The sequence below is a fragment of the Meleagris gallopavo genome, chromosome 11, assembly GCF_000146605.3.
Source record: "Meleagris gallopavo isolate NT-WF06-2002-E0010 breed Aviagen turkey brand Nicholas breeding stock chromosome 11, Turkey_5.1, whole genome shotgun sequence".
Lineage (NCBI taxonomy): Eukaryota > Metazoa > Chordata > Aves > Galliformes > Phasianidae > Meleagris > Meleagris gallopavo.
Window position 1 is genome coordinate 12,712,001 of NC_015021.2, and position 27,903 is coordinate 12,739,903.

The 27,903-nt window shown below is 44.5% G+C and overlaps 1 protein-coding gene across 2 annotated transcripts in view; it reads left to right on the plus strand.

Annotated features, from left to right (window-relative positions):
* FGF12 (fibroblast growth factor 12) overlaps positions 1-27,903 on the plus strand; it is a 116,417-nt gene that overhangs the window by 33,491 nt on the left and 55,023 nt on the right. Inside the window, exons 1-3 of one of the 2 annotated variants that reach the window (XM_019619028.2) lie at positions 12,088-12,155; positions 16,866-16,976; positions 22,929-23,032. In XM_019619028.2, coding sequence (XP_019474573.1) covers positions 12,110-12,155; positions 16,866-16,976; positions 22,929-23,032 — 261 coding nt within the window. In that variant the 5' untranslated portion in view covers positions 12,088-12,109. Of the gene's footprint in view, positions 1-12,087; positions 12,156-16,865; positions 16,977-22,928; positions 23,033-27,903 lie in introns of those variants that run through there. The other variant, XM_019619027.1, reaches the window with a different exon arrangement.

The following is a 27,903-nucleotide window of genomic DNA, read 5'->3' on the forward strand; positions in this document are numbered from 1 at the left end:
GCTATCGCCAGCTCGTTGATCCGGCAGAAGCGGCAGGCGAGGGAGTCCAACAGCGACCGGGTGTCCGCCTCCAAGCGCCGCTCCAGCCCCAGCAAGGACGGGCGCTCCCTCTGCGAGAGGCACGTCCTGGGGGTCTTCAGCAAAGTGCGCTTCTGCAGCGGCAGGAAAAGGCCGGTGAGGAGGAGACCGGGTGAGTACCGCGGGCCGGGGCCGTGGGGACCGGCTCCGCTCCCGGGTGCCTCCAGCCGTCGGGGGAAGGGCTCGCTCCGCGCTCAACTTCGCCCGGGCGCTGCGGTTCCCCCCGAGCTGCGGGGTCGCTGGGCTCAGCCCTCCGCCGCAGCCCCGAAGGAGGAACCCAGCGGCTTAACTCACGGTCGTATTTTCCCACCTCCCACTAGGTTCGCTTTTCAAATAACGTGCTCTTATTTTCTGCATAGTGACAAGGGGATCGATAAGCCGAGGATCAGTTAGAATCGTGGCCATTTGATATCTCGATCCCTCAAGTGCTGCTTCTTGAGATTGAGTTGCATGGGGAATTTCCTTAGCTCTGAAAGCCTTCCAGATGGCAGCTCCATGACTGTTGCACATAATACCGAGCTTGCAAGAGCCTAGAAATGCATTTTGGGACAGCCTCCTGTTCCTCTCTTTCCTTTATTTGTTTGTATGTGCGCTTAGTCTCCGTTCCTTATGGAAAACTTCTGCGCTGATGTACGTGTTGCTCACATTCCCATGAAGTCCTATCACCCACAGATTCAGTTCTGAGTAGTGCACTCAGGTGTCCTTGGTCAGCATGAAAACTCAGCACCTGGCAGGAAAAGGCCTTTCCTGAATTCTCAATGGAATTACTATTTACTTCTTCCTTCCTTTCTTTCATTGCTAGAAACCAACATTCAGAGAAAAAAAAATAAATAAAGTAAAACACAGCTTGCTTTGAGAAGCCGCTGTGAGCAGATCCTTTCCTCAGGTGTTTGTTAGTATCATGGTTAAGTGTGATACACACATACTCATCTCTTAGGGATGTGTCATCAACCTGAGTAGTCCTGCCATATTTCCCATATCTGTGCACCTTGCAGCGAGTGGTGGCTGCTCCTGAGGCTGTAGGCTGAGATTTGAGATCAGCACTCGGGGGAGGAATGAAAACAGGGAGAACCGCTCAGGTAAAAAGGCCATTCATGGTTGGTTGTGATTGAAGGGGAAAGAAGACTGGGTTGTTGGGTTGTTGCCAGCATCCCCCATACACAGCCTGTGGGGCTGGGGCTGTATTCAGCTAGCAAAATGCTTCAGGACTCACAGTGCATGTGGTTAGGCTGCAAACCAGACTTACTAATGATCTGTTCTAAAGCAACTGCCAAGAGAGGATGCAAAATATTTGAAATACAGCGTGACTTGACATATTCAAAGGGAAAAAAACAATGTTGCTTTTTTCTTAATTTGTTCATTTTACTGTGAGTGGTAGCTTTTGGGCCATCCTATATCTAAATTACCTTGTGAATCCAGACCATAAAATGGCTCTTTCCCAAAAAGTGTTCTCATTTTGTCTGAGGAATCCCTTTTTGTGGGATCAAGAGTGGGACCTTGGACTCTCGCTGATGGAACCTTTTCTCATTCCTTTTTCCTCCCCATCTGCTATTGAGTGATATCCGTCAAGCCAAGGACTCAAAGGGTGGAAACCATAAAAACACAGAGCCATTAAGGTTGGAAAAGACCTCTCAGATCATCATATCTGATGGTCAGCTCTCAACCCAAATCTAGACCTGTTTTCTGGATTTCAAGATGCTTTGTTTCGTTAAAGTTTGAGTGACTTTTATAGTGGGGTGTGGGTGGTCAGTCTTGCTACTGGTCCCATCCCATTGCTCCCAGCTGTAGGTGTAATTCTGCTTCCTTTGGATTCACTAGATGCCCATGAAGAATCACTAAATTCTAAGAATTCCCTCCACTCGCATGGGCTTTCTTGCTAAGGGAGGTGTTCAATAAGTTACACACCAGAGTGATTTAAGGAAGACTTTTTATTGACTAAGAGGAAGAATCAATGCTAGTCAGTGCTGTAAAAATAAAACTGTTCAGTCTTCAGAGCTGACAGTCAATCACTTGTAACCGGCACCGTATTCCATTTATAAAATTAAACAAGTAGAGAAATTAATTTGCTTTAAAAAAATACCAACTGCCCAGTTCCCTCTTGTCAGTCTTCAAATGAAGGGTTGTTCTACTGGTGCATCCCACTCCTGGGCTCAGGTGTGCTGCTCAGAGGGTTGCATACCGCTGGGTTTGCTGCCGTTCTCATTGTTGGTGCAGGGGGTGTGCTGTGCCCGCGTTATTTATTCATTGCAGAGTCACTCCTGTGCATAGAAAATGACATGCAAATGAACTGAAACTAGTTTAAAGAAATGTGCATACATTGTGCAGTGACCCACAAGCCCAGTGATTATGTGCGCTTAATGACATGCAGCTTAGCGTGGTGAGAGGAACGTGAGAAACACCTGTGTTCAAAAGGGGTAGATCCCATTTGGAAGTGGCACGCTTCTGGGGGAACTGTTGTTACCTTCCTAAACATGACCTTGTTTTACAGCTGTAGGGAGTAACTGTTAAAATACTTCACTCTGACAGAGCGATATGCATCCACAGTACCTGGCGAGCTCTACTAAATGGAGAGAGTTCACCCCGTTGTGCAGACAGTGAAACCGAGGCACTGCTCAACACAGAGCCCCAGTTCCTCCCGTCCACCCCAGCACACTCCCCATGTTCTTTGCCTCTGTAAAGGAATGGTGTGAGCTTACGTCAATTAAGTGTTTATAATAAGCAACACAGTGCTGCAACTGAAATATCCAGGAATGGCGCGCGTGAGCAGAGCTGCGCTTGGCGCTGGTTGGCACCACTTCTCAGTTCTCCTGTTGTCGTAGCGAAGGGAGAGCTCAGAGCTGGGAGAAGTTGGGGCTGGCTCAGCACTGGGTGTGGGCAGCTTTTTGGAAGCAGGTCCATGCAGGGACGTCTTGTATAATCAGAGCTCTGGGTGCCTGGGGAAAACAGGCTGTGGAGACGTCTCGGTGGTCGGTGGCAGTAAGCACCATGCTGTAAAGCCTGCACTCGTTTCATCCACCTCGTGATGGGCAAAGGCGGCTCGCCCAGCATGGTCTCCTTCTCTCTTTCCCGTGTTCTTTTTTGTTATCTTTTCTACACACTTGGCTCTAAGGTACGACTTGTCAGTTTGAGGCAGGCCAACTAAGGACGCCGATGTGATGGACGGAGCTGCAGATTTGGACACATGGGCTGAATCCCATTCTTGTGAATTCATCAGGCTCTCGGCAGCAGTTGTGCCAAGCAAAATGTGTGTATGCTGAAGAGCACCTGCACAGTTATATGTATAAAGTATGGCTAGAAAAGGTTAAAATATGTATTTGGTTCTGACCATAGGAACTTGCTGGAGGATTGCAAAGAAATTAATGTGTGGCACGGCTTTTTGGTGCTGCTTCAGGAGATGTAACCTTTGATTAAGGCTTGATTAAGAACAATGAATCCAAGAGTTGAATGCATAAGACTGGGCACTGCTTCTCTCCCATGGCTTCCCTGCCAACAAATGGTGGAACCAAGTGTATTCGTCCCTTTGTGGCTGAACTGAAGCTTCCAGGCACTGTTTTGTAGTGCTAGCACTAGGCTGGTGGGTGCAGGTTGTTGAGCACGCTGTTGCTTCATCACTCATCTTCACAGGCAGAGCTCAGCCTGGAGCTGGGTTCTGCAGCAGCAGCCATTGCAGAGCATCATCTCCATCTCTTTGGGCTTCATTTCTGAAAAAGGATTTCTAGCTTGGAATGCAGAGCTCAGGGTCACAAACAGTATTTTTTCTTCCGTCAAGAAGAACAAAAAAAACCTCTATTTTTTCCTTTTTTTTTTCCCCACTGTCTGATATGTATTCCGTGATTCTCCAGGGAAAAGATGCTTTTCCTTAAGGAGATCTAAAGGCATTTTCCAAAGTGAAGGAAATAGCTCACATGTAGAAAAAAACAACCCAATAACGTAAAATGGCTTTTCCCTCTGCAGTATTTCTCATCTTGATTAATAGACGAAGATTTAGAGTTTTATATATATATAAATACATGTAGATATCTTTGCAGCAGTATAAGTGAAACATAAGAGCAACTTCAGCTGAAGGACACGGAAGGACCTTGTTCATTCACAGAATCATTTGAACATTTGAGAAGTCTGTCTATTTTGTAAGCTGTTAAATTCCCCCGAATCCATTGGATCACAGAATCATAGAATGCTTTGAGTTGGAAGGGACCTGAAGGATCACTAAGTTCCAACTCCCTGGTGCATGCAGAGTTGCCAACTGCTAGATCAAGCACCAGCTCAGGTTGCCCAGCACCCAGCCCAGCTTGGCCTTGAGCATCTCCAGGAATGGAGCAGCCACAGCTTCCCTGGGCAGCCTGTGCCAGCACCTCACCTCCCTCTCTGTGAAAAACTTAGCCAACATCTAATTTAAATCTTCCCTCCTTTAGCTTAAAACCATTCCCCCTTGTCCTATCACTATCAACCCCTGTAAAAAGTTGATTTTCCTCCTTTAAACATTGGAGTTGAATCCTTTCTGATTTCGTATGGAGTGAAAGTGATGATTGAAGCTCATGGAAGAAGCACTTTTTTAGTTCTCCATTCATTTTCTCATAGTCCTTGCTCACTTTTATGGTCATTGCTCTCAGTGGAGCTGCAGTACACGACCAACCCATGGAATTTGGCCACTGTGGTGTCTCAGAATTCAGGGTGCATCTCAGTGTTTCTCCACACAGTTTGTGTGTATGTCTGTGTACATACAGCTGAGGGACCCCATCACACTGCTATTCTGTAGGGTTTGGTACTATCCCCCATCAGTTTGGCCTAGGGATAAGGTGTGCTTGGAGACAATGACATTGCCTTGCTGAAAAGAATCCTAGGGGTGTTGGGTGAAGGCACACGTGCCAAGTGGCTGGTGCTAATGAATGCACAATAATCAGGAGTAGGGAAAGGTTCCCTTCTGCTTGAGACAGCTCAGCAAATAGGTTTTGTTTTATCAAATTGAGCTGTGGGGGTGGTATTGCACACAAACATGACTTCCAAATGTGGGGACTCAGAAGCACTGCAGGCTGCTGGGTTGTTCCAGAGCATGGAAAACTCAGCTGCAACCCACTTTGCAGCACAGGCTGCAGGTGAGCACATCAGTCAGCGTGCACACTGTGCTGCTTCTGGGCTGGGTGTAGTCTTTGCCAAGAAAATCCACAGAAATCATCCAGGCAACCAGTAGTATGGGTGTCTGTTCTTCTCATGGCCTCAGTGGGAGCTGTGCTTGTGGGAGCGGTGAACACTGCTCACTAGCAGAGCTGGTTCATCATTAAAGCAGTGCAAATGAGTGATTCCTCCATCAACAGCCAAATGGAAGTCAGGGGAAAAGAGGTCCATGAGGGATTATTCTTCCTCCCCATAGAATAAAAAATCCATATACATCAGTTTATCTCTGACTTATCTGTTGGTTGTTTTGGTGTTGTGTTTTTTTGAGGAAAAGTTTAATTTCACGTGTATTTATTTTTTTAACTTTAAGATATGGTCCTAAAAAAAATGTTATGAAATAATAAAAAAAGAAAGCTTGTATTCCAAAAATACCAAAATGAAGTCAAGATTTTTTTCCTCTCTTCCTTCCTTCTTTGTTTCCTGCTGTCCCTCCTTCCCTGCTTTGCTGAATTCAGCGTGAAGTTAGAATAATTTCAGCAGAGCAGATACTGCTTATTTTATCAGAAAACTCAACATCCCAACTTGGGCAGTGAGGAGAGCAGAGCTGCCATGGGGGTAGCATCACTGCCGTGACCACGTTGTTGTTGTACCTCAGCTCCTTACCTGGGCTGCACACACTGCAGCCTGTCAGGAAACTGTATCCTTACACTCCCTGATGTAGTGCCCGGTTTGTCTCCATTCCCTAGCTAACAGAACTCTTTGTGTTAACACAGTATCCTTCCAGAGCATAAAGCAAACCGCTACATCTACTGTTTTCCTTTCACTGCGTGTAGCAGAAGCCTGAAATAACTCGGCCTTTCTGGAGGCTGCTTGTGCTTTGCATATGGGTTGCAAGTTGCAGATGCGCTTTGTTCTCCTCCCCCAGTGAATGACGCTGGCAGGGATTCCTGGAATACGTTGTTTTTAAAGGAGTATTTGTGCTTTGATGGAAGTTGGGGTCAACATTCCTTTTTTAAGGAAGAAAAACTTGAAATTTTTCAGCGTTTCAGAGTGAAACGAAGGAAGAACAGAGCCAGGTCTTGGGGTTAATAGAACAAGCTCACTTAATTGATATTTATCTAGAACAACATCATTTGCTGCCCCTCCCCTTCTGGCTGCATGCATGGTTTCTTTGCTTAGCAGTTGCCACTCGTATGGCCAGAACTGCCAAATAAATGCGTTCCCTTCATTCCCCAAAGCAAAACTGTTTGCAAAAGGTCAAGTTGTATTGGATTGCTGCGAGTGAAGCCAGGCTGCAAAGAGCCAATCTGCGTCTTCCAGAAAATTGAAAAATGAAGAAATGAGCATGAAGGCACAGCTGTGCTGACTTCCAGGGACTCCAGAGCCCGCAGGAGATGTGAGCAAAGCACACATTGGACCATCCACCTTGTCCCGGGCCAGTCCTTTCCCTGGCACAGGTCCTGTAACCAGATCTGGGTCTAATTGCTGTCTGAGTGCACCTCGCATCTCAGTTATTGATCTTCAGCCATTCGTGCATGCATCCCTCAGGGGCTGACATCACGCTTCAGTGGGGATCGTCTGTGACAGTGGCTAAAAGAGCTGGCAGAGCTTGTGATACAGCCACCAGTGCTTTTCCAGTGTGACTGTATGCTCTTTAGGACAGTGTCTTCCTGCCAGACAGGCTGAGAGAGCTGGGGCTATTTGGTCTGGAGAAGAGAAGGCTGTGGGGAGACCTGAGAGTGGCCTCTCTGTACCCAGAGGGGGCTGTATGAAGGAAGGGGACAGACTCTTTAGCAGGGTCTGCTGTGACAGGGCAAGGGGAAATGGTTGCAAAAAACTAAAAGGGAGGATATTTATATTGGATATAAAGAAGAAGATTTTTACACTAAGGGTGGTGAGGCACTGGCACAGGTTGCCCAGAAAGGTGGTGGGTGCCCCATCCCTGGAGACACCCAAGGTCAGGCTGGATGGGGCTCTGAGCACCTGATGGAGCTGTGGGTGTCCCTGTTCATTGCAGGGCACCTTGGACCAGATGGCCTTTTAAAGGTTCCTTCCAACTCAAATGATTCTACAGCGAATCTCATTCCCAAGATGACAGCAGATCAGGCAGGGGTGAACCTGCTTATCCCATGGGAGACCTTGCAGTCATCCACCATGGAGAGCCTTAGGTGGTGGGAGGTGTGTCATGGCTTTCTCACACCATGAGCATTTTCATTGGCTCCAGTGCAAAATTTAAAATGTTCTGCAGGCAGATAAAGTGTATTCTCACAAAGCAGAAGGAAAGAAAGAAGAATTGGAACCACATGTCAGGCTTTGACTGTTTTTAGCATGATCTAGCCCTTTGAAGTGTAATCTTGTTTCAGACCAGAGCGTCAAAAGCATCACATTTTCTGTATGCACATTTAGATGTTGTGTAATATTTGTTGAAATTTAGTAATGTGCTAATTTTGGGTCCAAAATGCTCAGAAACTGCTATGGGAAGTCTTAAGCTGTGTTCGTGCAGTGAAGAAGACAAATCTCAGAACATCGTATGTCTGATTCTAGCTTTGATTTTTTCCATGACTCAGACCCATTACCTATTAAGCAAAGAAGTCTAACACCTCTCATCCCTTTGGAGAAATGCATGGTGGATACAGCAGGGATGGCTCTGCTTTGTCCCCATCTTTGCAGGGTGTGCATGCTGAGCTCAGTCTTCCCTCAGCCCCTGAACTCTGCAGGTTGGAGGACACCATTTGCTAAATACTCGTGCATGAATTTTGTTCCCAGTGTTTCTGCTTTGCAGCAGCCCACTTGGGAGCTGATCCCAGAGGAGAAGCTGAGTGCTTGGTCTCTTTGTGGGGTCACGTTTACACTCAAATGAAATGTGATCAGTGACTGTGGGCTCACGCATAATATTTATGCTATCCTCTGTTTCGCTCTGGGTGAATATTGCTGTAATTTTGGCTAATTACACAAAATGTCAGGAAAAATTGCAGAGTGTTCATCAAAATAAATAATATATCTTGCGTGCTCTGCTGCCCATACATATGAGCATGCCTTAACCTTCAGTAGCCAAAGCACTGACTCTGCTGGGAAATGACAGCTTAGGAGTGTTAGCTACAACTTCTTTTCCATTAAAATTCTCATATTTTTCTGAAATTCTTCACTTGAAAAGGCTCAGCTTGCATAAAACAGGGAACAGCCCTATGTCTCTCCTTGATGCTTTCAGTTCCTGTCAGGCTTTGGTTTTCTCATCAGAGCTGGAGTCGGTACAGGTGTATAAGATTGTACTTTAAGGGGAGATGCTGTGAGAACCTGACTGCTGCTGAAATACAGTGATCAGGAGAACAACAACCATGTCCTTGGGGAGTGGAAAACAATCCTGGCAGTGTAGCTGTAAGAAGAATTGTTTTTTACCTCTCTAGTCAAATAAAAGAAGTTTGTGGGGAGGAGAGGATTCCAATCCGGTGCAATATTTCATTCTACTTAAAAGGAAACTTCAGCTTTTATCTCCAACTCTTTTAAAATCCTTTTTTTCTTGTTCCATTACATTTCCAAAGAAAACCTCTTAAAAGAAAAAAATAAAGGTCCACCCATTTCTGATCTCTTGTTTTCCCCCAATAATGAGATGGAGTTTGTGGATAGCTTCAGCTGCTCTCTCTCTGAATTATTGAGTAATTAAAATATTCAGCTGGCTAATTTTACCTGAAGGTAATCAGTAGCCCTGTGCCAATAGCTGGTGGCAGTTGGGCCACCATCACCTTTCTTCCTCTTGTCATCCCTCTGCTTTCAGCTGTGGTCTCACTGGAGACCACTTCTGGCCCGACAGCGCTGGTTGTGCCATCCCTCCCTAATTTGTATCCAGGGGCTGCCTAGAGCGGGCAGCTCACGTGTCCTGTATGCAGGTTTGATGTTTGCCTTCTGTGTGAAGCAATGCAGGGTTTTAGACTTCTTTGAGTCCCGGACCTGAGGTGGCTGTTGCGTGGGGTCAGGACCTAAGGGTCTGGGTGGGCCGTAGGGTGACAACTGCTTGTGGGCCCCCAGGAAGAGGGTGGTCTGGGAGAGGCATGCAGCAGTAGCCTTGTGGCTGCGCCCCTCTTTTCCAGTGCTTTATGTGGGTGGTTCCTTTCTCTGCCCCTTACCTCATTCTTGTATTAATATCCCTCCAAAGCTGATTCCCCAGATATGGGAGCTCCTGCGTGAACAGCAGTGAATGCAAACACATCCTTTCCATCTACTCTACAAATGAGCAGTAGGCTTCCCTGGAGGGTCCCAGCTTTGTACAGCAAAGCAGACGTCGTGCAGAGGTTTGTACGTGTCTGCTGCTTGGTACAGGGGTGTGGGCAGGAGGCAACGGTGCTGGAGGGCTGATTGCTGTTCCTCCTTGCAGACATGAACGCAGGAGAGGAAATCACTTCTCTGGATGCTCTTTTTGCCTACAAGTACCATTCTGCTCTGGTGACTCAGTGGCAGTGACAGGAGGTGATTGTTTTGATGGGTGCTGTCAGCGGCTCGAGCCATCATCCCTCTGAGTTAGGGAAATGTCATTTTCGGAAGCTTGTCCTTCAAATGCAGAGGCCATCCCTGTCAGCACAGCCTGTTATTTCATGTAATGCACCCTGAAAACACCAGTTGTCTCTCAGTAGTTATTAGTCCTGGGTGGAGATTTGCACTTGAGATGAGTAAATACACAAGTATACCACACAGCCCTATTGTCCTGGAGTCATTTTCTTCTCAAAATAAATTCCCCATAATTAGAGGGCGCCTCCAAGCTTGTAATCACAACGCTCTGGAGCTGGGCAAGGCCTTTGTTCTGCATCCCTGGGAGAGCAGCCGGGATCAACTGCCTGGTGATGCTGGGGGCATTTTGCCCATCAGGAAAGACTCCTTAGCGTCATTCAGTTGCTCTGTTTACGCCTCTGCATCCATCACCCAATCCTCCGGGCCAGCTACTTGTGATGGAGCATATCCGTCTGGTCACAGTCATTTTGCTGCCATTTTTTTTGCTATGGGAAAACACTTTATGGGGCTGGGAAATGTCCTCCTTGCTTCCCCGTTTGGGTGGCTTCAGTGAATCATAGTCATGAGCTGAGATGCAGAACTTACGCCAACAGTGATGTGTTCAATTGGAGACAATCACTTACTTCATTTTAACTCCAAACACCCAAGAGATCTTAGCAGCTTCTGGGTGGGAGCAAAATAAAGCACATTTTTCTCCTGCAGCTTTTCATCTTTTCCTCCCTAAGCTCTATGCTGACGCCTGTCACCATAGTAATCTGCATGGAGCTTGCTGGTGCATTTGCCTGCTGAGTTAGTGCAAACCTTCATTAACTCTGCTTCCAAAGGGAGATTTTGGTGCTCATCTCTGTCAGCGTGTGTTTGCAATAGTTGGCTTATTGAGTGTTTGGGAACCTGTCCTTCTCAGGGGAGAAGAACTGCAGTTTCTGTGGTGGCACTGTACCTGCGGAGCTGATCTCAGTAAATTAGGAGTGGTTTACACCCTGACTTGAGTGCTGGGTTTGCTGTGGATTTGAGTGCAGTTGGATGAGTCATAAATCAGCCTCCCAGTGTGACAGCCGTATCCTGAATGGGGGAAAAATAAGAATAACGGGGTGTGTAAGTTCCAGGCTCAAATGCTTAATTGCAAAAAACAAATATTCAAAAAACATTTAGGTGAAATGTGCTCCTGAGCTGCATTACAGGTGCCCTGTTTGCAGTCACATCCTCAACAGAAGTGTTGCGTTGGCAGAGAGGCCAGACAGCAGTGCACCCAGCATCAGAGATGCTTTCTCCTTTACCAGCCCAATGTACTTTGCAGTGCTGGCTGGGCTGGTTCAGAGTCCCAAATAAACTTACTGTGCTGAGTGCAGGTGGAGGCATTGAGTCAGAGTGTGTCCTGCTACAGCAAATAAACAGGCATGTATCTTGCCAAAATTATTTGGTGATACCTTCCTGCTACCTGGCTGCAGTTGCTGGATGTAAAATGGCTGCTAACTGACCAAGTGAGAGGAGTCTTCCACTGCTTGACAGCTTATTACGTGGAGAAGAGTAACCCTGGAGCTTCATTTGAAGCCATAACCAGCACATAGGACCTCTGACACCCAATGCAGAGTGAATTTAGAAGCAGTTCTGCACCAGCACCCTCCAGTCAAGGCTTGCTTGTCAGCCAGAGCATTGCTATGGATTGCAGGAGTCCCTGGAGCCAGTGACTGCAGTCCCTGAAAGGTCTCTAAGCCCTTTGTCTTTCCAAGAGGCTGCTGAAACCCAGCCCTGCCAAATCCTCCCATTTGCTCAGTGAGCTGAGGTTAAGGTCTGGTTGAATGGTGTCTGGTTGAGTTCCCTCAGGTCTCCCAGTCTAGACCCTCAGTTAGACACATTGCAGCAAGGCATGGTGCTCTGTGAATTGAAAGAAGTGAGGCCATGCAAACTGTCCTCCTAAAGGTGGGTCAGCTGCAAATCAGAGTTGTGCCCTATCCTGTGGTTCTCCACAGCTCAGGGTCTAGATTGGTTTGAGCTACCCTGGGATGCATGATGGAGGTTGTAAGGTTTAAGGTTCCTGGGGTTCACACTGTGGCACATGCCCAGCTCACATTCGTACAGCACCTTGCCAGTGTTTACTGAAGAGTAAGCAACAGCATGCTCTCAGCAGGGTTTTGCTGAATGCTGCATTGGGTGCATAACCCCACAGCTTCTTTTCACATTAAGAGCAATTGTCTTGCTTGCGTGCTTTCTATTTTGCAGTTAGTTCCATGTTCAATTTTGCAGTGGAATTGCAGATCACAGCCCAAGCCAATGGTTGAGCACCAGGTGAGAAGGCAAGGCTAACCCAGGGAGCCCAGGTGCAAGCAATGCTCCTGAGTGACCAGAGGGGTGGAGCAAGGATCCACCCCTACTCATCCTCATTTAAGGGTTAGCAGCTGAGGGGGCAGAATCTCTCTGGATGGATGTTTTGCTTTTCTTTAAGCTGTTACTGGTCATTGGAAGAGGTGGGTATTTATTTATTTATTTATTTATTTATTTATTTATTTATTTTAAACTTGCTCTTGCTCTGTAGGATTTGTAGCCTACTAGAAGGCAATGACATTGCCTTCTTTGCTGTATGAACTTAGCAGAAATTAAATAAAGGGCAATTAAAGACCAGTGATATTTCTAATAAAAAACTTTTCTCCCAGTGACTCTGCCAGAGCTCCTACACTTCCCCATGGGATATGGTGAATACATTCAGTAGTGCTTGTGTTTGTGGGCCGTGTGATGCTGTTAGAGGGCTGATTTGTATGTGAGTGCCCTGTACCTTTCATGTCCTTTGGGAAGTCCCAGAAGATGGAATAGGCTGTACAGAGAGGTGGTGGAGTCACCGTCTCTGGAGGCACTTGAGAGCTGTGGAGATGTGGCACTGAGGGATATGGTTAGGGGGCATGGTGGGGTAAGCTGGGGTTGGACTAGATAATTTTAGAGGTCTTTCCAATCTTAATGATTCAATGATAGTTATCATACAATATAGCCTGTGGTGGATGGAGGTGACTTGAAGGTCCAGAACTGGAACAGCTGAACTGAGTAACATCAGCATCACACTACTGGTTAGATAGCAACAGGGAGATCAGCAATCAGATTGTTACTGGTCAGTCTCAGCTGTATTGAGGGATCAAGAAGCTAAAAGCAGGGCTTGCAGAGCTGCTGAACTTCTCCCATGGAAAAGAGAACAAATGGGATGTCTGTTGAGGAGGTGTGATGTGTTGGTTATTGGGTGACTGCTTTAAGAAGGGTGAGCAGCTGAAGGCTGTGTCTTTGCTCTAAGGGGAAAAAAAAATTAAAGCAGCTTGATAGATGCTGCAAAGAGGGGCAAAGCTGTGGCTTAGCTCTTGCCCTCTGGTATTCTTGGGCTGTTCTGCTCTGTGACCACGGCCATTGGGGGTGTTTTGTGGGGGTGTTTTTTCCCTGTACCTTCAGGGAGCACCACATTTTAAAGATTGGAGCTCGCTGCCTTGGTGTGAGGAGTGGATCTGCTGCATTTCCTCTGGCTTCCCCACCCTGAATAGCTGTGTGAGCAGCCAGAGCAGGATCCCTTATGTGAGCATCCTAAAGCACAACAGCTTATAAAACAAGAACAAAAATATCCCTTGATATATCACATGGGAATCTTAATAGCTTGGGGGCTGCGTTGGGAATAAGTGCTGCATAGAAGTCTCTTGTGTTCAGACTGTACTTTGAGATCAAGACAGTCATAACTTCTCCTTTAAATCCATTCTGAAACACTTGTCTTTGTCTTTAGGGAGCCACTAAGTTACAATGAAGTCTTGTCCATGTTAGTTTAGTTCCATTTCTGTGGGAAAAGCTGATCCTGCAGCAAAGTTAGGAGAGTGTGTGAAGGAGCATGAGTGGGAGAAGTAGGTTTAATCTGAGTGCATTGTGCAGTATTGCCTCCTTTAAAGGCATGGAGATCCAAGTTGCTCTTAATACAATGATGAGGTTAAAGAGTAGATGTGAGTGATTTTTGTGAGTTACAGAAAGAAAATGGTAATAGAGGGGATTGTACTTGTCTGTGCTGCAGTTTTTCTCCACTCTTTATGGCTTGTTCTGTTTCCTATTGATTATAGTTTGGGGCAGTTTTACTGGGGAACTTGACAAAGCCTCAGGGTTATGGGCTTTCTTTTCCTCCCAGTGTTTATTGAAGCGCTGGAAATATTTTCTGCAAGGAAGAATTGCTCTCTTCTGTGTAACTGCTAAGCTGTGGGGAACTTTCATTCAATTTTGTCTTTCTGCCTTGTGTTATGGCCTGTCAGGATACTCCTCTGTCCTTAGTTGACCAAGAGAGTTCATGGTTATGTTAATTTCTGAAAACAAGTAAACAAAAAATCACTGAGATTTTCAGTGTGATTGCTGCAGCACAAGGGGTGGCAATGCTAGAAGACTATGATAAAATTGCTGTTCTCTGGGATTGGAAAAAGGTGATGCTAAGATATATGATATGACTAAAGTGAAGAGTCGGACAAGAGCAAGTATAGAGTTGTGCCTTTGGGTTGGCTGGAAAAATGCAATTCTGTGATTGCACGCCTCTCTTCAAGCAGTAACTCTGGGCTGAGCTTTGGGGAAAAGGATGGGTGCATCCTTGGTCCTTGTTAGAAGCAGGCTTCGCTTTGGGGGTCTGGAAATGATTTGTTTGCTGACGATGCAGGGCTTCCTAAATGAGTCCAGCGTGTGGGGATGCTGCAGCAGAAAGGACTCTGAGCAGCATGGAGGCAGATACACCACTGCATTAGGGACTGGAGGAACATGTTAGTTTTATGCGTGGCTGACTGCTCTGTTTCACTTTCCTTGAGCTACTGTGAGCTTAGGAGTGTGAGCCTCAAACTTCTACTGAAGTAGATCTGGTCAGAAAGAACAGCATGGAAGAGAAGACTTCTCCTTCAACCTTTCCCTTGGCAGGCATTGACTTAAAAAAGCTCTGGCCTATGAGGCAGGCAGTTGTTGGAGCTTGAGTCAGACCTGACTGTGTTTGTTGTGTCAGTGATGAAGGGATGCTGGGGCTTTGCCTTGTGTTTTCCTATGGTGACAGCCTTCTGGTACAGCCCTGCTTCCATCTATAGCATGGATGTGGGGAGGTTCTGATGCTGTTTCGATAAACTTTTAAGGTGATGGTAAGCTACTAATGGTGAGAAGCTTTGCTCTGCGTTGTACTCAGTAGGCTGCTTAGTATAAGTGGGAGCAGTATGCATGTCCTTCCAAAATGATTTGCGTGATCCAAGTATAGTTAGGACCACAAAAGACCATGGCCTTCTGTCCAGTAGCTAAATCATCTTCCCAAGGAAGGGGGTAATGCTGTATTGGTTTTTTTGTTTTGTTTTTTTTTTGTTTTTGCTTTTTTATCTTCACTCCTTTTATCCTTCAGGGGATTTCAGGCAAGGTCTTCCCCCTTCTCCAGCACACCGAGAGCTTCAGGCTGCAGGAGTGTCTCTAAGCATGTCCTGCTGGGAGCTCTTCCATTTTGTGCAAAGTACTTAAACATGAAAATTTAATGAGAGAGTAAAAATGAGGCTGAGACTCATTCAGGGACTGAAACATAGGTCTCCTACTGGAGAATGCCTATTAGTGCCTTTATTATTATTGTGGTATTAAATAAAAGGGAGGAAAAGGGACATATTGGAGGAGAGTGTAGTGTTCAGCTGTGCCTAATAATACAGCCTTGCATTCCCTGCCTTTTTGATTCAAGTTCCTGTGCCCAACAAAACAGATTTTGCGTTTTGGAAAGAACAAAGCAAAATGCTTACTTTCAAATGGACTTATTTTGCTTTAGTTGACATGTGCTCTTAGTAGAGTGTACTTACTGTCCCAGAGCTGTGAATCTTGCCTTCCTCAGTCTACACCATTTGGGTTACTATGAAATCACTTTTTAAGGCAGCATGAAAACCAGCTGGCACTGATTTATTCATGGCAAGCACGTGCTTCTGTAGATACAAAATTGGACCTGATTCTCCTGAGGGCTGGTGGAGGGGTCCCCAAAGCTCCAATCCTTTACAGCCATCCACTCTGCTTTCCCTGCTGGCCATGGGGTTTGACTGGAGAGAAAATCTGGGCTGAAGAGCCCTGCCCTCACCTGGGGAAGTCAGTGCAGGAATGTTAGGGATGGCCAGTCCTGATGGGGCCACTTAATGCACAACGTGACTGTGAGGTATGCAGTGACTGTGGCTTATCAAACAGCCTCAGCAGAGGCTTGGAGGATGGAGGCTGACTACATTTTGGTATGCTGCACTGGATTTTTTTTTTTCCTCTTAGTAAGAGCTCATTATTGTTTGCTCAAAACTTCTCAAGGGTGGTCAGGCAGAACTATGAACTCGCTTTGCACGAGGGAATCACTGTAAACCAGCTGGTGGGACTGCCTGTAGCTGGCTGGTTGGCTTTAAGAAGCTACACTGATAAAACACCCGTGGTCAAAGTGAATTTGTCCTGAGATTTTGACTGTTTGACCAGTGGACCCTGCTAATGACAAAGAGCAGTTCTCATCTGCCAGAGTATGCGGCACACATTTTTTGGGAGGGAGGAACATATGGGATTGGAAAAACAGATATTTCAGGTGCCCATAAGTGCTTCGAAGGTCGTTTTTGGGGGTGTCTCACATCTGTTCCTCTTAAGAATTTTGCTCCCTGAGTCCCACACAGTTGGCCTGGTGCAGCCTGATTCAATGCTCAGTTACTTTGGTGTTACGCTGCTGTAACAACATCAATTTAAGCAGATTTTTCATTGGCATAAAACTGGAGTGACATGATAGTGAATCAAACATAGAAACCGAGCAAGTTGCCTTCACAGGCAACACAATAAGAAACAATAAGTGCATTCTTTGCTAGACTGCTAGCAAATTTGCTTCTAAACTGGAGGCATATTCAGAATACGTAAGCTGTCTAAAGACTTTCATTTGGTAGGTAACTTTCACTGAAGCAGCGTTGCATAAATCTGTTACTTTATGCTGTACCAACTATGCCTTGCATTTTACCTGCTCATCTGATCTCCATTTTATTTGCCTGTATGTCTGTGTATATATGAATATTTTACAACCTCTCTTGAAAGGGATTGCAGAAAGCTGTCTTACTTACAAACACTTTATTTACTCAGGGCTTAATGGGGGCTGTACAAATTAGGTCTCTTGCTACATGTTTGGCATATCTAATAATTTTTTTAAATTATATATACTTTTTCTTTTGCAGAACCCCAGCTGAAGGGAATTGTGACAAGGTTATTCAGCCAGCAGGAATACTTCCTGCAGATGCACCCAGATGGTACAATTGATGGGACCAAGGACGAAAACAGCGACTACAGTAAGAAAAATTAGCCTGTTTTGCAAACCAATTACAATCAAATGCATCACCTAGTGGGTCTTGATTGTGAAGCTTCATTTCAGAGAAGATTGAATTAGGAAGAAGCCAGATGTTTTCTGCACATTTTTTTCTATTTATACTTCCCCTTTAAATCTTGCCTGTGTAATTTCATATGTTTCCTCTCCAATCTTGTTCCCTCCTGCCCCAATTCTGTAACTACCATCTGGGTGGGGTGGAGAATAAAACCCATGATTTGAACTACAGCCAGAAGAGAAAGAAGATTATATTTATACACATGCCACAGGGGTAAAGGATACAGGGAATTCTCTTTCCAAGGAGAAGAGGAGATAATTGCTTTTGCTTTTTTTATCCTGAAAAATTCAGCAAGCATCGGGAATTTCCAAGCTGGAGAAATCCAGCTGTTCATCCAAGTCTCCTGCTTTGAGACTGAGGTTATTGAATGTTCTTTCCTTTCAAATGAGGTCTGCTTCCAAAACCCTGCTCAAAGGGGATTAGATTCATACTGTCCACCAAAGGTTAGCAAAGTGCAGCGGAGCCGTGTAGGTTTAAAAGTGATGCTCATGTGCAGGAGCCATAATGGTTTAAACCAACCAGTAACCCATATCCCTTTGTCAGAGCAGTGTGCAAAAGAGGGGCTCTGTGAGGATGTCAAGTGAAATCATGAGAGGCTGTCAGAGCCTTTGGGAAACGAACCAAGAGAAACCAGAAACCTGGCCTGGAGCATCCTGTGAGCATCAGGTTTTAGTTCTGCATCATGCGCTTGTGTTTAACAAATGAAACACCACAAACTGATGATATAACTCCATTTTACATAGGAAAAGAACAGCGTGTGGACAACCTCTCCACATTCTTGTATAGCTTTTACTCTGTGAAGGCCTGAGCCTTCCTATAAGAAACGTGGCCTGGGTTTTCTCAGCAGATGCCAGCACACAATGAGTTCAGTGGGCTTTAGCAAGTGAGTAATGAGCCAGTGCTGGGTGGTATTAGCTGCTTTTTTTTTTTTTTTTTTTCCCCAAAGGAGGAAGACATAGGATGTTTTCAATCTGCAGAAAATCCCATTGGAGGCCTATTTGTCATCTGGCATGCAAAGAGCTCCTAGAAATGGCAGGGATTCATTAGCCTCATCTATCAGTGAGGACCAAACAACAAAGTAATGGGCTTAAATGGAAGCAGAGATGAATTTGGGTAAACAGCAGAGAAACAGGAGGTGTAAGGACAGTTCTGTAGTATTTCAGGCTGGCAGAGGAGACAAGGGAAGCCGCTTCTGGCCCCTCCTCAGTGGGCACAAGAGCAACGTCCTGTGTCTCTGTGACTGAGTTAGCCCCACATCACCCGAACAGTTCTGATCTCTCACATTTCTGACATAAATACGATTGGCAAGATGCTAAGTACTTGTAAGCCTCTTCCATGCTGTCTTCTTAATTGGAAATAGATGGACTGAAGGGCACTTCTGGAGTGTCAATTTTTCTGGTGAGATGACAGCCCTACCTTGGCAGCCTGGTGGCACAGGAGGCCCATGGCTGTAACGTGCCAAGCCCATTGCTCAGTCATGGGCTGTGCAGGAAGGTTTGGTGCATAAAGGGGCATTTCAGATGGAGAATACGGAGGTCAAACAATCCCCTATGTCCTGACCTTAGGGGATATCAGAAGAGAAAAATCCAGTCTGGCTCCTGAAAATGAGAACAAGACTATGCTTTATTCAGTCCTACTTAACTTCTGACTGCTCACTGTCCTTTACAAATCTTCAGTTTAAGTCAGTGATTTATACGATACAAAGCTTTCTGTTATAGCTTCAAAACCAAGTAACACTTTTCACTTTGGAAATAACAAAAAATAAAGCATACATTCTCCTTTCTCTATTCCTTTAGATCTCTTGAATTTTGACCAGAAAAAAAGAAACACGTAAGTGTATTCAACTAAGTGAACAGCTGCAGACTTGCTTCACTGGTATTTGCTGCTTTAAAATATTTATCCAGAACACTTCTGGCCAGCTATTCAGAAGCCTGCACTGTATTTCTGTGCAAAACTCATCAAAAATAGATAAATGATATTTTCCTGTCCCTGGAGTGGTATTGGTTAACTTACTTCCACTGTCAGAGAAGGATGCTCTTGAAGCTCACAGCAGGTCTTGCCAACATGTGTGGCCACACATTCTCTGTTCAGAAGTCATCTTTACACAATTAAATGCCCAGTGAATACTGTGTTCCATACACTGACTCTGTGTGCTGTATCTACGCACTAATTATTTGAATTATCATTATGAAAAGAAGCCTAATTTTTGTGGAATGCATTAGGTTGGTTTACTCTGGCAAAATAAACATTTCAAATGAGATGCAAACATGTTCCTTAGATACATCTGACGCAATTAAAAGTTCTAATAAAAATCCAACTATTTGTATAAGTGGAACTGCTAATATTTAAGCAATTTTAAAATGAATTATCTATCTGGTTCCCATTTTATAGGTGCTCTTGAGAGGCTGGTGGTATTTATTTTCCACCTCTTCTCTTAAAGAAAAGAGGGGAAAAAACCAAGCCAAGTTCTAATGGCATTTGAATGGGCTCTCAGCCAGCTTCCCACAAAACAGTGCTTGGGACATCTGTTCCTTATACCATGCAGTTAGAGACATGCTATCTTAACATAAGCAAGGGGACAGGTTCTCTTCCTACTTTTATTGGGATATGTGAAGAATTTTCTGTAAATAAGTTAGCTCAGAGCCACAATCAAGTGAACGTTCAGAGATTAAAAAGTGTGATGCGTCTGATAAACTGCAATGATCAACGTGTTTGTGGCCAAAGGGTTTAGCAGTTGAGTGTGATAAAAGTGCTATAATCAATAAGCATTGTCACATATAAATCTGGTGGTGGGAGAAGACAGTGAAATGTAATGACAGCAAATCAGCAGAAGTATGCAATGCAATATTTTAATTGTTCTATCTTCTGCATATAAAACCAGAGTATGTCCATCCCGTGTGGTTGCATATGGCAACATATACATATATACGTATAAAGGAAATATAACTTTTGCAACAGGAGAAAAGTGTTTAGCTTTTTTTTTTTTTACTACATCAGACCCCATAGAGTAGAATAATAAAACTATTAATGTTGGAAAAGACCACTAAGATTGCCTAGTCCAACCATTAACCATGTCCCTCAGTGCCACTGAGGCACAGAGAGGAAATTTTTCTTTATATCCAGCCTGAACCTCCCGTGGTGCAACTTGAGACCGCTCCTTCTTCTCCTATTGCTGGGAAGAGGTTGATCCATACCTCACTCCTACCTCCTTTCAGGGAGTTGTGTAATGCAATAAGTTCTCCCCTGAGCCTAGTGGAGTAGTCCTAATAGTTGTACCCTCTTGCAGGTAGTCCTCTTCCCCAGCCTTAAATCTGGTATTTCAAGGTAAGTGGGATTTTTTTTTTTCTGACACAAATTGAGACATTTACTTTTAAAGTTAATTGAGGTTTTTCCCCATCTTTTTACTTTCTTGTAAGAAAGCTACAAGCTTTGAAATCTGTTCCAAAACAAACAAGATGAAATATTCATTTAAAAATGACAACAAAAGGCTTTAACTAATTCAGAGATCTTCAATGATTTGATTGCTGAAACTGTTCTGAGAACTTACAGAGCTTTGGTTGACCCTCAAACACTTTCAATAGAGGAAAACATTTGCTTCATAAAACTACTTTGGCTATCAGTCACCTCTATCAGATGTGTGCCCTTCAGCTTGCCTGCCTGCCCACTTGCTTCCCAGCAAATGACAGCATGTTGTAGGAGATGCTCTGCCATGCTTGAAAGCCATGATTGTGAGCTGTGGGACCAAGGGAGCTTGGGTGCTGGCAGTGCTTTTCCTACTGTCACACAGCACAGTGGGATTATTGGTGTGCTTTTTTAGCATGCACTTGTGGAGAAAAGAGAGTTTTGCACATGGAGATATTTCCAGTGGAACTTCTCCCCACTAATTCTGGGTATTATCACCCCCCTGCCTAATGAATGCTTTGAACGGTCTGTCACAAGTTTTCTATGGAAGACAAATTGGCTGTACAGAAAGAATGATGATGCCCATTTTGCTTCATTATTTGTAGTAACATGCTCCATTTTTCAGTGGGGGAAAAATTAGGGAAGGGAAATTGCTTATAAATAGACTTGTTAATTACAGAGGGTTTTAGACCTTTCTAGTAGTGAGAAAATTGACTGAAATATAGTCTTGCCATAGTTACCGTGCTCCTCAACAGTAGAATTATGTTGTAATGCAGCTCTTTGGAGCCCAGTAGCTACAATGGGGCATGTCTGTCTCCTCTTGGAACACTGCAAGAGTAGTGCACTTCTTGACTCTTATTGTTCAAAGACCAATGCCTATGTTAAACTTTGCACTGATATATTGAAGCCCTCTGCTTGCTTCCTATGAAATTGCTTAAACATAGGCACTGATTTTGGTAAGGCTTAAGCATACATTTTGATATTTTGCTGAAGATGATGCTTATAACTGCAAGAAGTTGTGCGATTTCTGGGAGTTTGACAAATCTCTTGTGTTCTCCATCATTTGTAAGGAAGCAACAATTTTTTTTTTCACTACTTTTCCCACCCTATCTGCTATAAATATTTTCCCCTTTAAAAGGGGATCACAACCACTTTTGTCTCATCCTCTCTGTAGTAGTTCACATGAAGGAGGTTCTTCAAAACTATCTCATGATGGAGTTAAATCCATGTTACCTGGCGTGTGTGTCTAGCAAGTCTCCTTGGAGAGCAGTGTTGGCATTGAGTTGGATTTGTGTCCTTCCATCATACCAGTTTTAATAACAGCCTGACCTGAGGAGCTGCAGCAGTTTGACTGGGACATTTGAGCAAAAGCTGCTTTTGCCTTCAGTGCTGATGTTAAATCAGTGGTGGCACATCTCCCAGGGAAGGAGAAGCTTAGAGATGGCACAGAGAGGTCAGCTTCTCCTGCAGCCATTATGGGAAGACCTCTTCCAGGTATAGAAGTTGGTAAACAATCTATAAAATGATTTGAGGTTCTATAAAATGGTTTGAGGATTATGTCCTTACAGTCAGTTGAAAAATAGGAATGGTTCATTGTACTCTATCACTCAGTCCTTCTTCTACACTCTACCTACTGTTGGGTCTCCTCTGGGTTCATTCAAATATCCCGGTCAGTTCTAGAGGTTTCAAGGAGATTTATTAAAAATTTATATATATATATAAAATATTAAAAAGACAGGAAACATTTAATGAACGTGAAAGGAGCAGTCTGAATTAGTGACTAGGAAATTAGGAAAAAACTCCCATTCCAGAGCAGTTGTGTAGGAAGAGACCTTGAATGGAGCTTTCCCATGTTTCTGCTTGACCCTGTGCCTGTTTTTCCACACGCTGAGCTCTGCCCACAGCAGGGTCCAGTTCGCTCTTTGCAAGCTGAAGCATAAGGTCCTGCAGCACCTGGGTGCTCTTGTCTTACAGATCTCAGTGGGAACAAAGCCATGTTAATGCTTGAGTGTTCAGAATATCAGTGGTGACAGTCCTCTCTCTTTTGAGTCCCTTAGAAATGCAGCAAAAGCCTGACCATACGTTAATGGGTATGCTTACTGGAAAGGTCTTTCACTGAGATTCAGGAGCTGTTTGGAATCGAGCAATAAGAAATAACTGGCAGGAAGTTGCTGCAGCGCTTTAGTCATTAGGATGGCAGTAAAATTGAGTTCTGAAAGGTCGTATCTTCTGTCCTATCTAGTGCTGCTTCTGAATGAGGAGCAGAGCTCTGGTCAGGTCTGCGTCTCTTCTGTCCTTTTTAAAAACTGCTTTCAGCATCAAAGCTATGGCTGCGGGTCCTTCATGTAGCTGGAACAAGATTTGTTTCCAACTCAGGACTGAGGCTAGCCCCAAGGCAAGAAGCAGCAGTGGCCACACGAGCTGATGTCTCAGTAACTTTTGCTTTTCTTTCCGCAGCCCTTTTCAACCTAATTCCTGTGGGTCTTCGTGTGGTGGCAATCCAAGGGGTGAAGGCAGGCCTGTACGTTGCCATGAACGCTGAGGGCTATCTCTACAGCTCAGTAAGTACTTGCACCCTTGGCGGCTGGGATTTGTAGGTGGTAGGGGGGACTTGGAGGCAGTCACATATTGGAAAGCCTGTAAAAGCGGGAATGATGGGAGCTGCTGCAAAGCCAGGCAATATTCACTTCAAAATGTCTCTGCGGAGCTTCGTGGTAATATTTCCTGACCTGTGAAGATATGCTTTGCATTCCTTTGAGTAGTTACTTAACGTAGGTCACGTTGTAGAGGAGGCTTTGTGGTTTGCTGGTTATATTCTGGTTTCATATTTGTGAAATGGGATGGACCGAATGGAATTTCTTCTGCATTGCACCCAGAAATCTGATTATAGGTGGTGTCCTGATGGGTCATGCTCTGCTTTTGACTGAGGTGTAAATTCACTGTAATACACTGACTTCGTTAAGATGGTTCTGGACTGTTCTGTTGGCAGTACTTCAGTGGAGCAGAATTACCCTGTATTTGTGTGGTCTTTTTAATGTACATTAAAGATAAGTGAGGCATTTTTTACTGACTAATTCCCCTATAACTTTCTTAGATGGCATGAAAGGGCATGAGGTTATTCATAAGATTCTCATTTGAAGTAAGTAATTGATTTTCACATTGAATAATTGATTCAGTGATTTATTAAATATGGCAGCCCTTTGCCAGAAATTTTTATGCTTCAAATAACTTTGCTCTAGTTCTACATAGTAAGTAGTGATAGTTAATAACACACTTCTCATTTCTGTGCTTATGGTATCTTGAAACCGTATAGGCAAGATTCTAATCTCATCTTCATTTGTGTAAATTTCCAGCACAGTGATTCTGCTCTTGTCTCAGCATTTACTTTGCTTTATAAGCGCACGTGAGATTGGAGATGGGACTGCTGAAAGGACAACAGCCTATGTGGTATGGGGCATAAATATTGATTTCCGCGGCCTGTCCACTGCGTGCCTTCCCATAAACCTGTAGACCATGCAGTGCTATACCATGTATGCAGACAAAGACAATGCTGTGTTCCTGGTCAGTTTTAAATCACTCACGTGGCTGGGATTTCCCCCGTTCCCTTGGGAGCTGATAATGCTCTCTTTCCCCAGCAGCTCAGGGTAGAAAATGGCAACTGGATGCGTTAGTATGCCTGGCGAGATAGGTCTCAAAACTGGCTGCTTGTCAAGAAGAGACAGAGACCAATCTGGATCTCTGTGGATGCCAGACGCTTCCTGTTCTTTCATAGTCCAGTAAACATAAATGACTGCCTCTAAATAAGTTACATCAGTTTACTAACAATGAAAATCTTCTTTTTGTAAAATGATCAGATCCTAAAGGTAGATAATACCAAGATATCTGCTATTCATGTGAAGTGTCTTAAAATGCTTCAGATTCAATTCAAATTTTAATTCAAATTAGAGTGGTTTAATGGGGCCTGCTTATTCCTAGCAACTGTGTATATCTTAAATAGGATGGTTAAGCAGGGAAAACTAAGGATATGCTTTGATGGCCAGTGGTAAATGAAGGGCACCTCATTATATGCCATAGCTTGACAGCATCCAGCTCTGTTTAAACTAATACAGGACCGAAGCTGTTTTTCATGAATATGAATAAGGTTTCTGTTCATGGCAAATGGATGCTACTGTCCCATCTCCCCATCTCTGCTTCAGGGAGATAGAACTTCCTAGGGTGGATTTTCTTGTACTGACTGGTGTCTCTGTCTTACAACAACACATCAATAAATTCACAGTGCTTCAGAGAAGTCCCCAAGATAAGAAAGAAGATAAGAAAATTTGGGAATAATAAAGCCTGTTAGAAGTAGGGGGCATGGGTCAAGCCTCTCATAGTGTCAAAGACAAGGGATTAGACCAGGATCCCATGAAAGAACTGGATGTGACAGAAGAGCTCAGCCTGTCCAAGCACCTTCTTGGATGCTATAGCGTTCCTTGTGGGGCTGGATCCCACTCCAAGCCAATGTTTGGCACAGCTGTGTCTGACTCAGAGACTGTGCTGGGGAACTGCTTTGGCAGCACTGACAGTCTGCTCCCCTCTGGGGCAAGCCACCCGCGGCCATGCTGCCTGGACCTGACTGCTGCCTACACTGAAGGACATGTGGTCCCTGTTCCCTTGCTCAGCAGACCCTGAACTACAGTTTTGGGCTGGCTTCCTTTGTTGTTATGTTTGCACCTGCTTTTTCTCTAGCCTTTTCTGAGAGATTTCTGAAAAATGGGTCAATATTCCCCATAGATACTGTTCACTCATGCGGATCCATTGATAAATGAACTTATTCTGCTGCTTGGCTGCCTCACCTGCTGTCTGTCTCAGACTAGCCCTGCTAGGACTTCTTGTAATGCTTTCAAACCTGGAATTGTTTTCAGATAAAACACAACTGTCTAGGGATGTGCTGCTTCTTGCATTTTTTTTCTTCCTCTAGAACCCAGGTTTTCTGCAACTGTAGCTGAACACATCGCCACTGCAGGGTTTGGTTGTTTGGGGTTTTTCTGATAGTATTTAATCTGTGTGTGCCAGCTGGGACCTTGGCTGACATCCTTTGCACTGGATCAAACCAGAGGCTATTATCAGCTTGGTCTTGGAGATGGTTTGTGCCAGCTCCTTCTCAGCGTGGGCTCTCGAATGAATGAGTTTAGAATAAGCAGCTCTTGGAAAAAGTCTCCCCAGCACCAATCAGAGCTGGTTCTCCGATGCCAGCTTTGATGAGGAAGCTCTTTGCAGTAACGTGCAGTCCTCTCCAAGACCGATGTGCTTGGCCACATCCATACCTCTAGCAGTGAATTTTTTCATCTCTCCCATGCAGTTAGAGATGAGCAGGGACAGTGTGGGGTTGGTTTACTTGCTGCCTGCAGCCAACCATAGATCCCTAGCTAGCTTTACAGCTGGCTGAATGTGCTAGATGCCAAAGCTCATTGGCTTGGGAATCAGCTGTTTATGACTTTTATGGATTGTTTATTTACACTTGAGACCTGTTTTTTGTTGGTTTTTTTTTCCCAGACTAGCTTATTGAGGTCTGTGAGGTCTGCTGTGGAATCAGGTGCTGAGTAGGCAAGAAAATCAGGCCTTGATCTGAGGCACTTGCCTTTCAGACAGCTGGATACAAAAGCACCATCCTCACAGCAAGCTTGCAGAGTCACTGGTGAGTTTCTGCTGAGGTTTGTTGTAATATGGAGCAGCTGTCAATTCCCTGGTGATGCCCAAAAATTTTTATCAGCACCTGTTTTGGGGAGATGCACAACCCTCCTAGGGATCCTCTGTTGGCATTTGATACCAATATACAAAGTGAGTAAAGGACAGCGTTTCTGCTTGTACTGTCTCAGCTCTTGGGAAGCTGAGACCAAGGGCTGGTTGTTGCAGAGGACAGGAAAACATAGAATAAAGAGGTACGTCCCGCTCCAGTGAGTTTACAGCTTAATTGTAACGGGAGAAGACACAGAACATGCTCTCCTGTCTGTCGATCTGCAGTTAATGGCTTCACTACCAAATTAATTCCTACTTCCGTATAACCTTGCTAAGTGAAGTTGGAGCCGTCCCTTCAGTCTCAACTCCCAGCTTTCTCTCCATCATTCCTCTTACATCTCAGAGGAATATGTGAATGGGATCAGCCCAAAAATAGTTTGGCTGAGAGGCAAGATCCTGGAGCTTGTCATGGGCAGGGTGTCCCCAGGCCCACCCAGTCATGCCAAGTACACCAACGTTGCAGCTCTCCATGTGATATGTATAATTCAGTGGCACTGCGGCTGGGATTGGTTTTGCCCCAAGTGCATAACGCTTCTAAAATGTATTGCTCTCATATATTCCTTGTTGTTTAACTCTGAGTTCTAATTATTTTTGAAATGGCAAATCATGATACATAATTTATTGGGAAGACTGAGAAAACCCTAGCAGAGATGGGGAATGCAGAGGAGAAAAAAAATGGGTCGCTTACCAGGACTCAGTGTGATTTTACAGTATCAACCTGCAAGTTGAAATGCTGAAATTAGAGCTTGAATCACTTCAAAGATTCCTGCTAATAAGGGAATGATTATGCACAATAAAAAAAAAAAATCCAAACAGCACTGAAAAAAAAAATAGTCATGTTAAGAGCTCTGTGTCTTTTCATTTTCCCTTTCTCTGCTGTTTTATTCTGCTCTATCATTTTGCATAATAAACATGTCTTGCATAATAATAAACAAGCATCTGGGGAAGTATGTATATTAACTTTATTTTTTAATCTGCTTGCGATGCTGTAACTTTCGCTACAACTCCTCCAGGGTTGCTGCACTCTTATTTACATCGTTTGAAGGTCAAGGGCTAAAATCAATAATGCTGCATTCTTTTCCCCTAATAGGCTTGGGGTGTTAACCTTCTGCCAATGGCATTTTTTTAATGCCTGTTTGACCTCAAGCCCTGCTAGATGAATCCATCAGAAGTGCCAATCCATTGGGCAGGTATCCTGAACATCTCATTTTTGCAGACTTTGTAGATGAGCATGCTGCTGGGGGGATTCCCTGGTTTACATGGCTCATTAGGGAGCCAGGTAAGCAGAGATAGAAATGTCTCCAAACGGAAAGCACAACAGGAGCCCAATTTAATGTGCTTTTAATTTTCCCCCGAGGGCATCCACTCTACTTTGCTGGTGGTTTAAGAGGGTTTGCTGAAAAGAGATGTTAACTGGGAGATGTAAAATGCCTCCTGTCTCCAAACTTAATCATTAATGTGGAGGGAGTAAAATGGATGCTGGGGGCAAGCAGTTGTGCCAGGAAAGCCAGTTCCTGGGAGCAGATTCCTACCTTGCATCAAATGTTCCTAAAATACAGCTGATGAGTGCTCTGGTAGCATGGAAACCTGTAAACACATCTATCAATAGCCAGGCGGTCACTTTTCTAACCAATGAGGTGCTCCACCCAAGTTG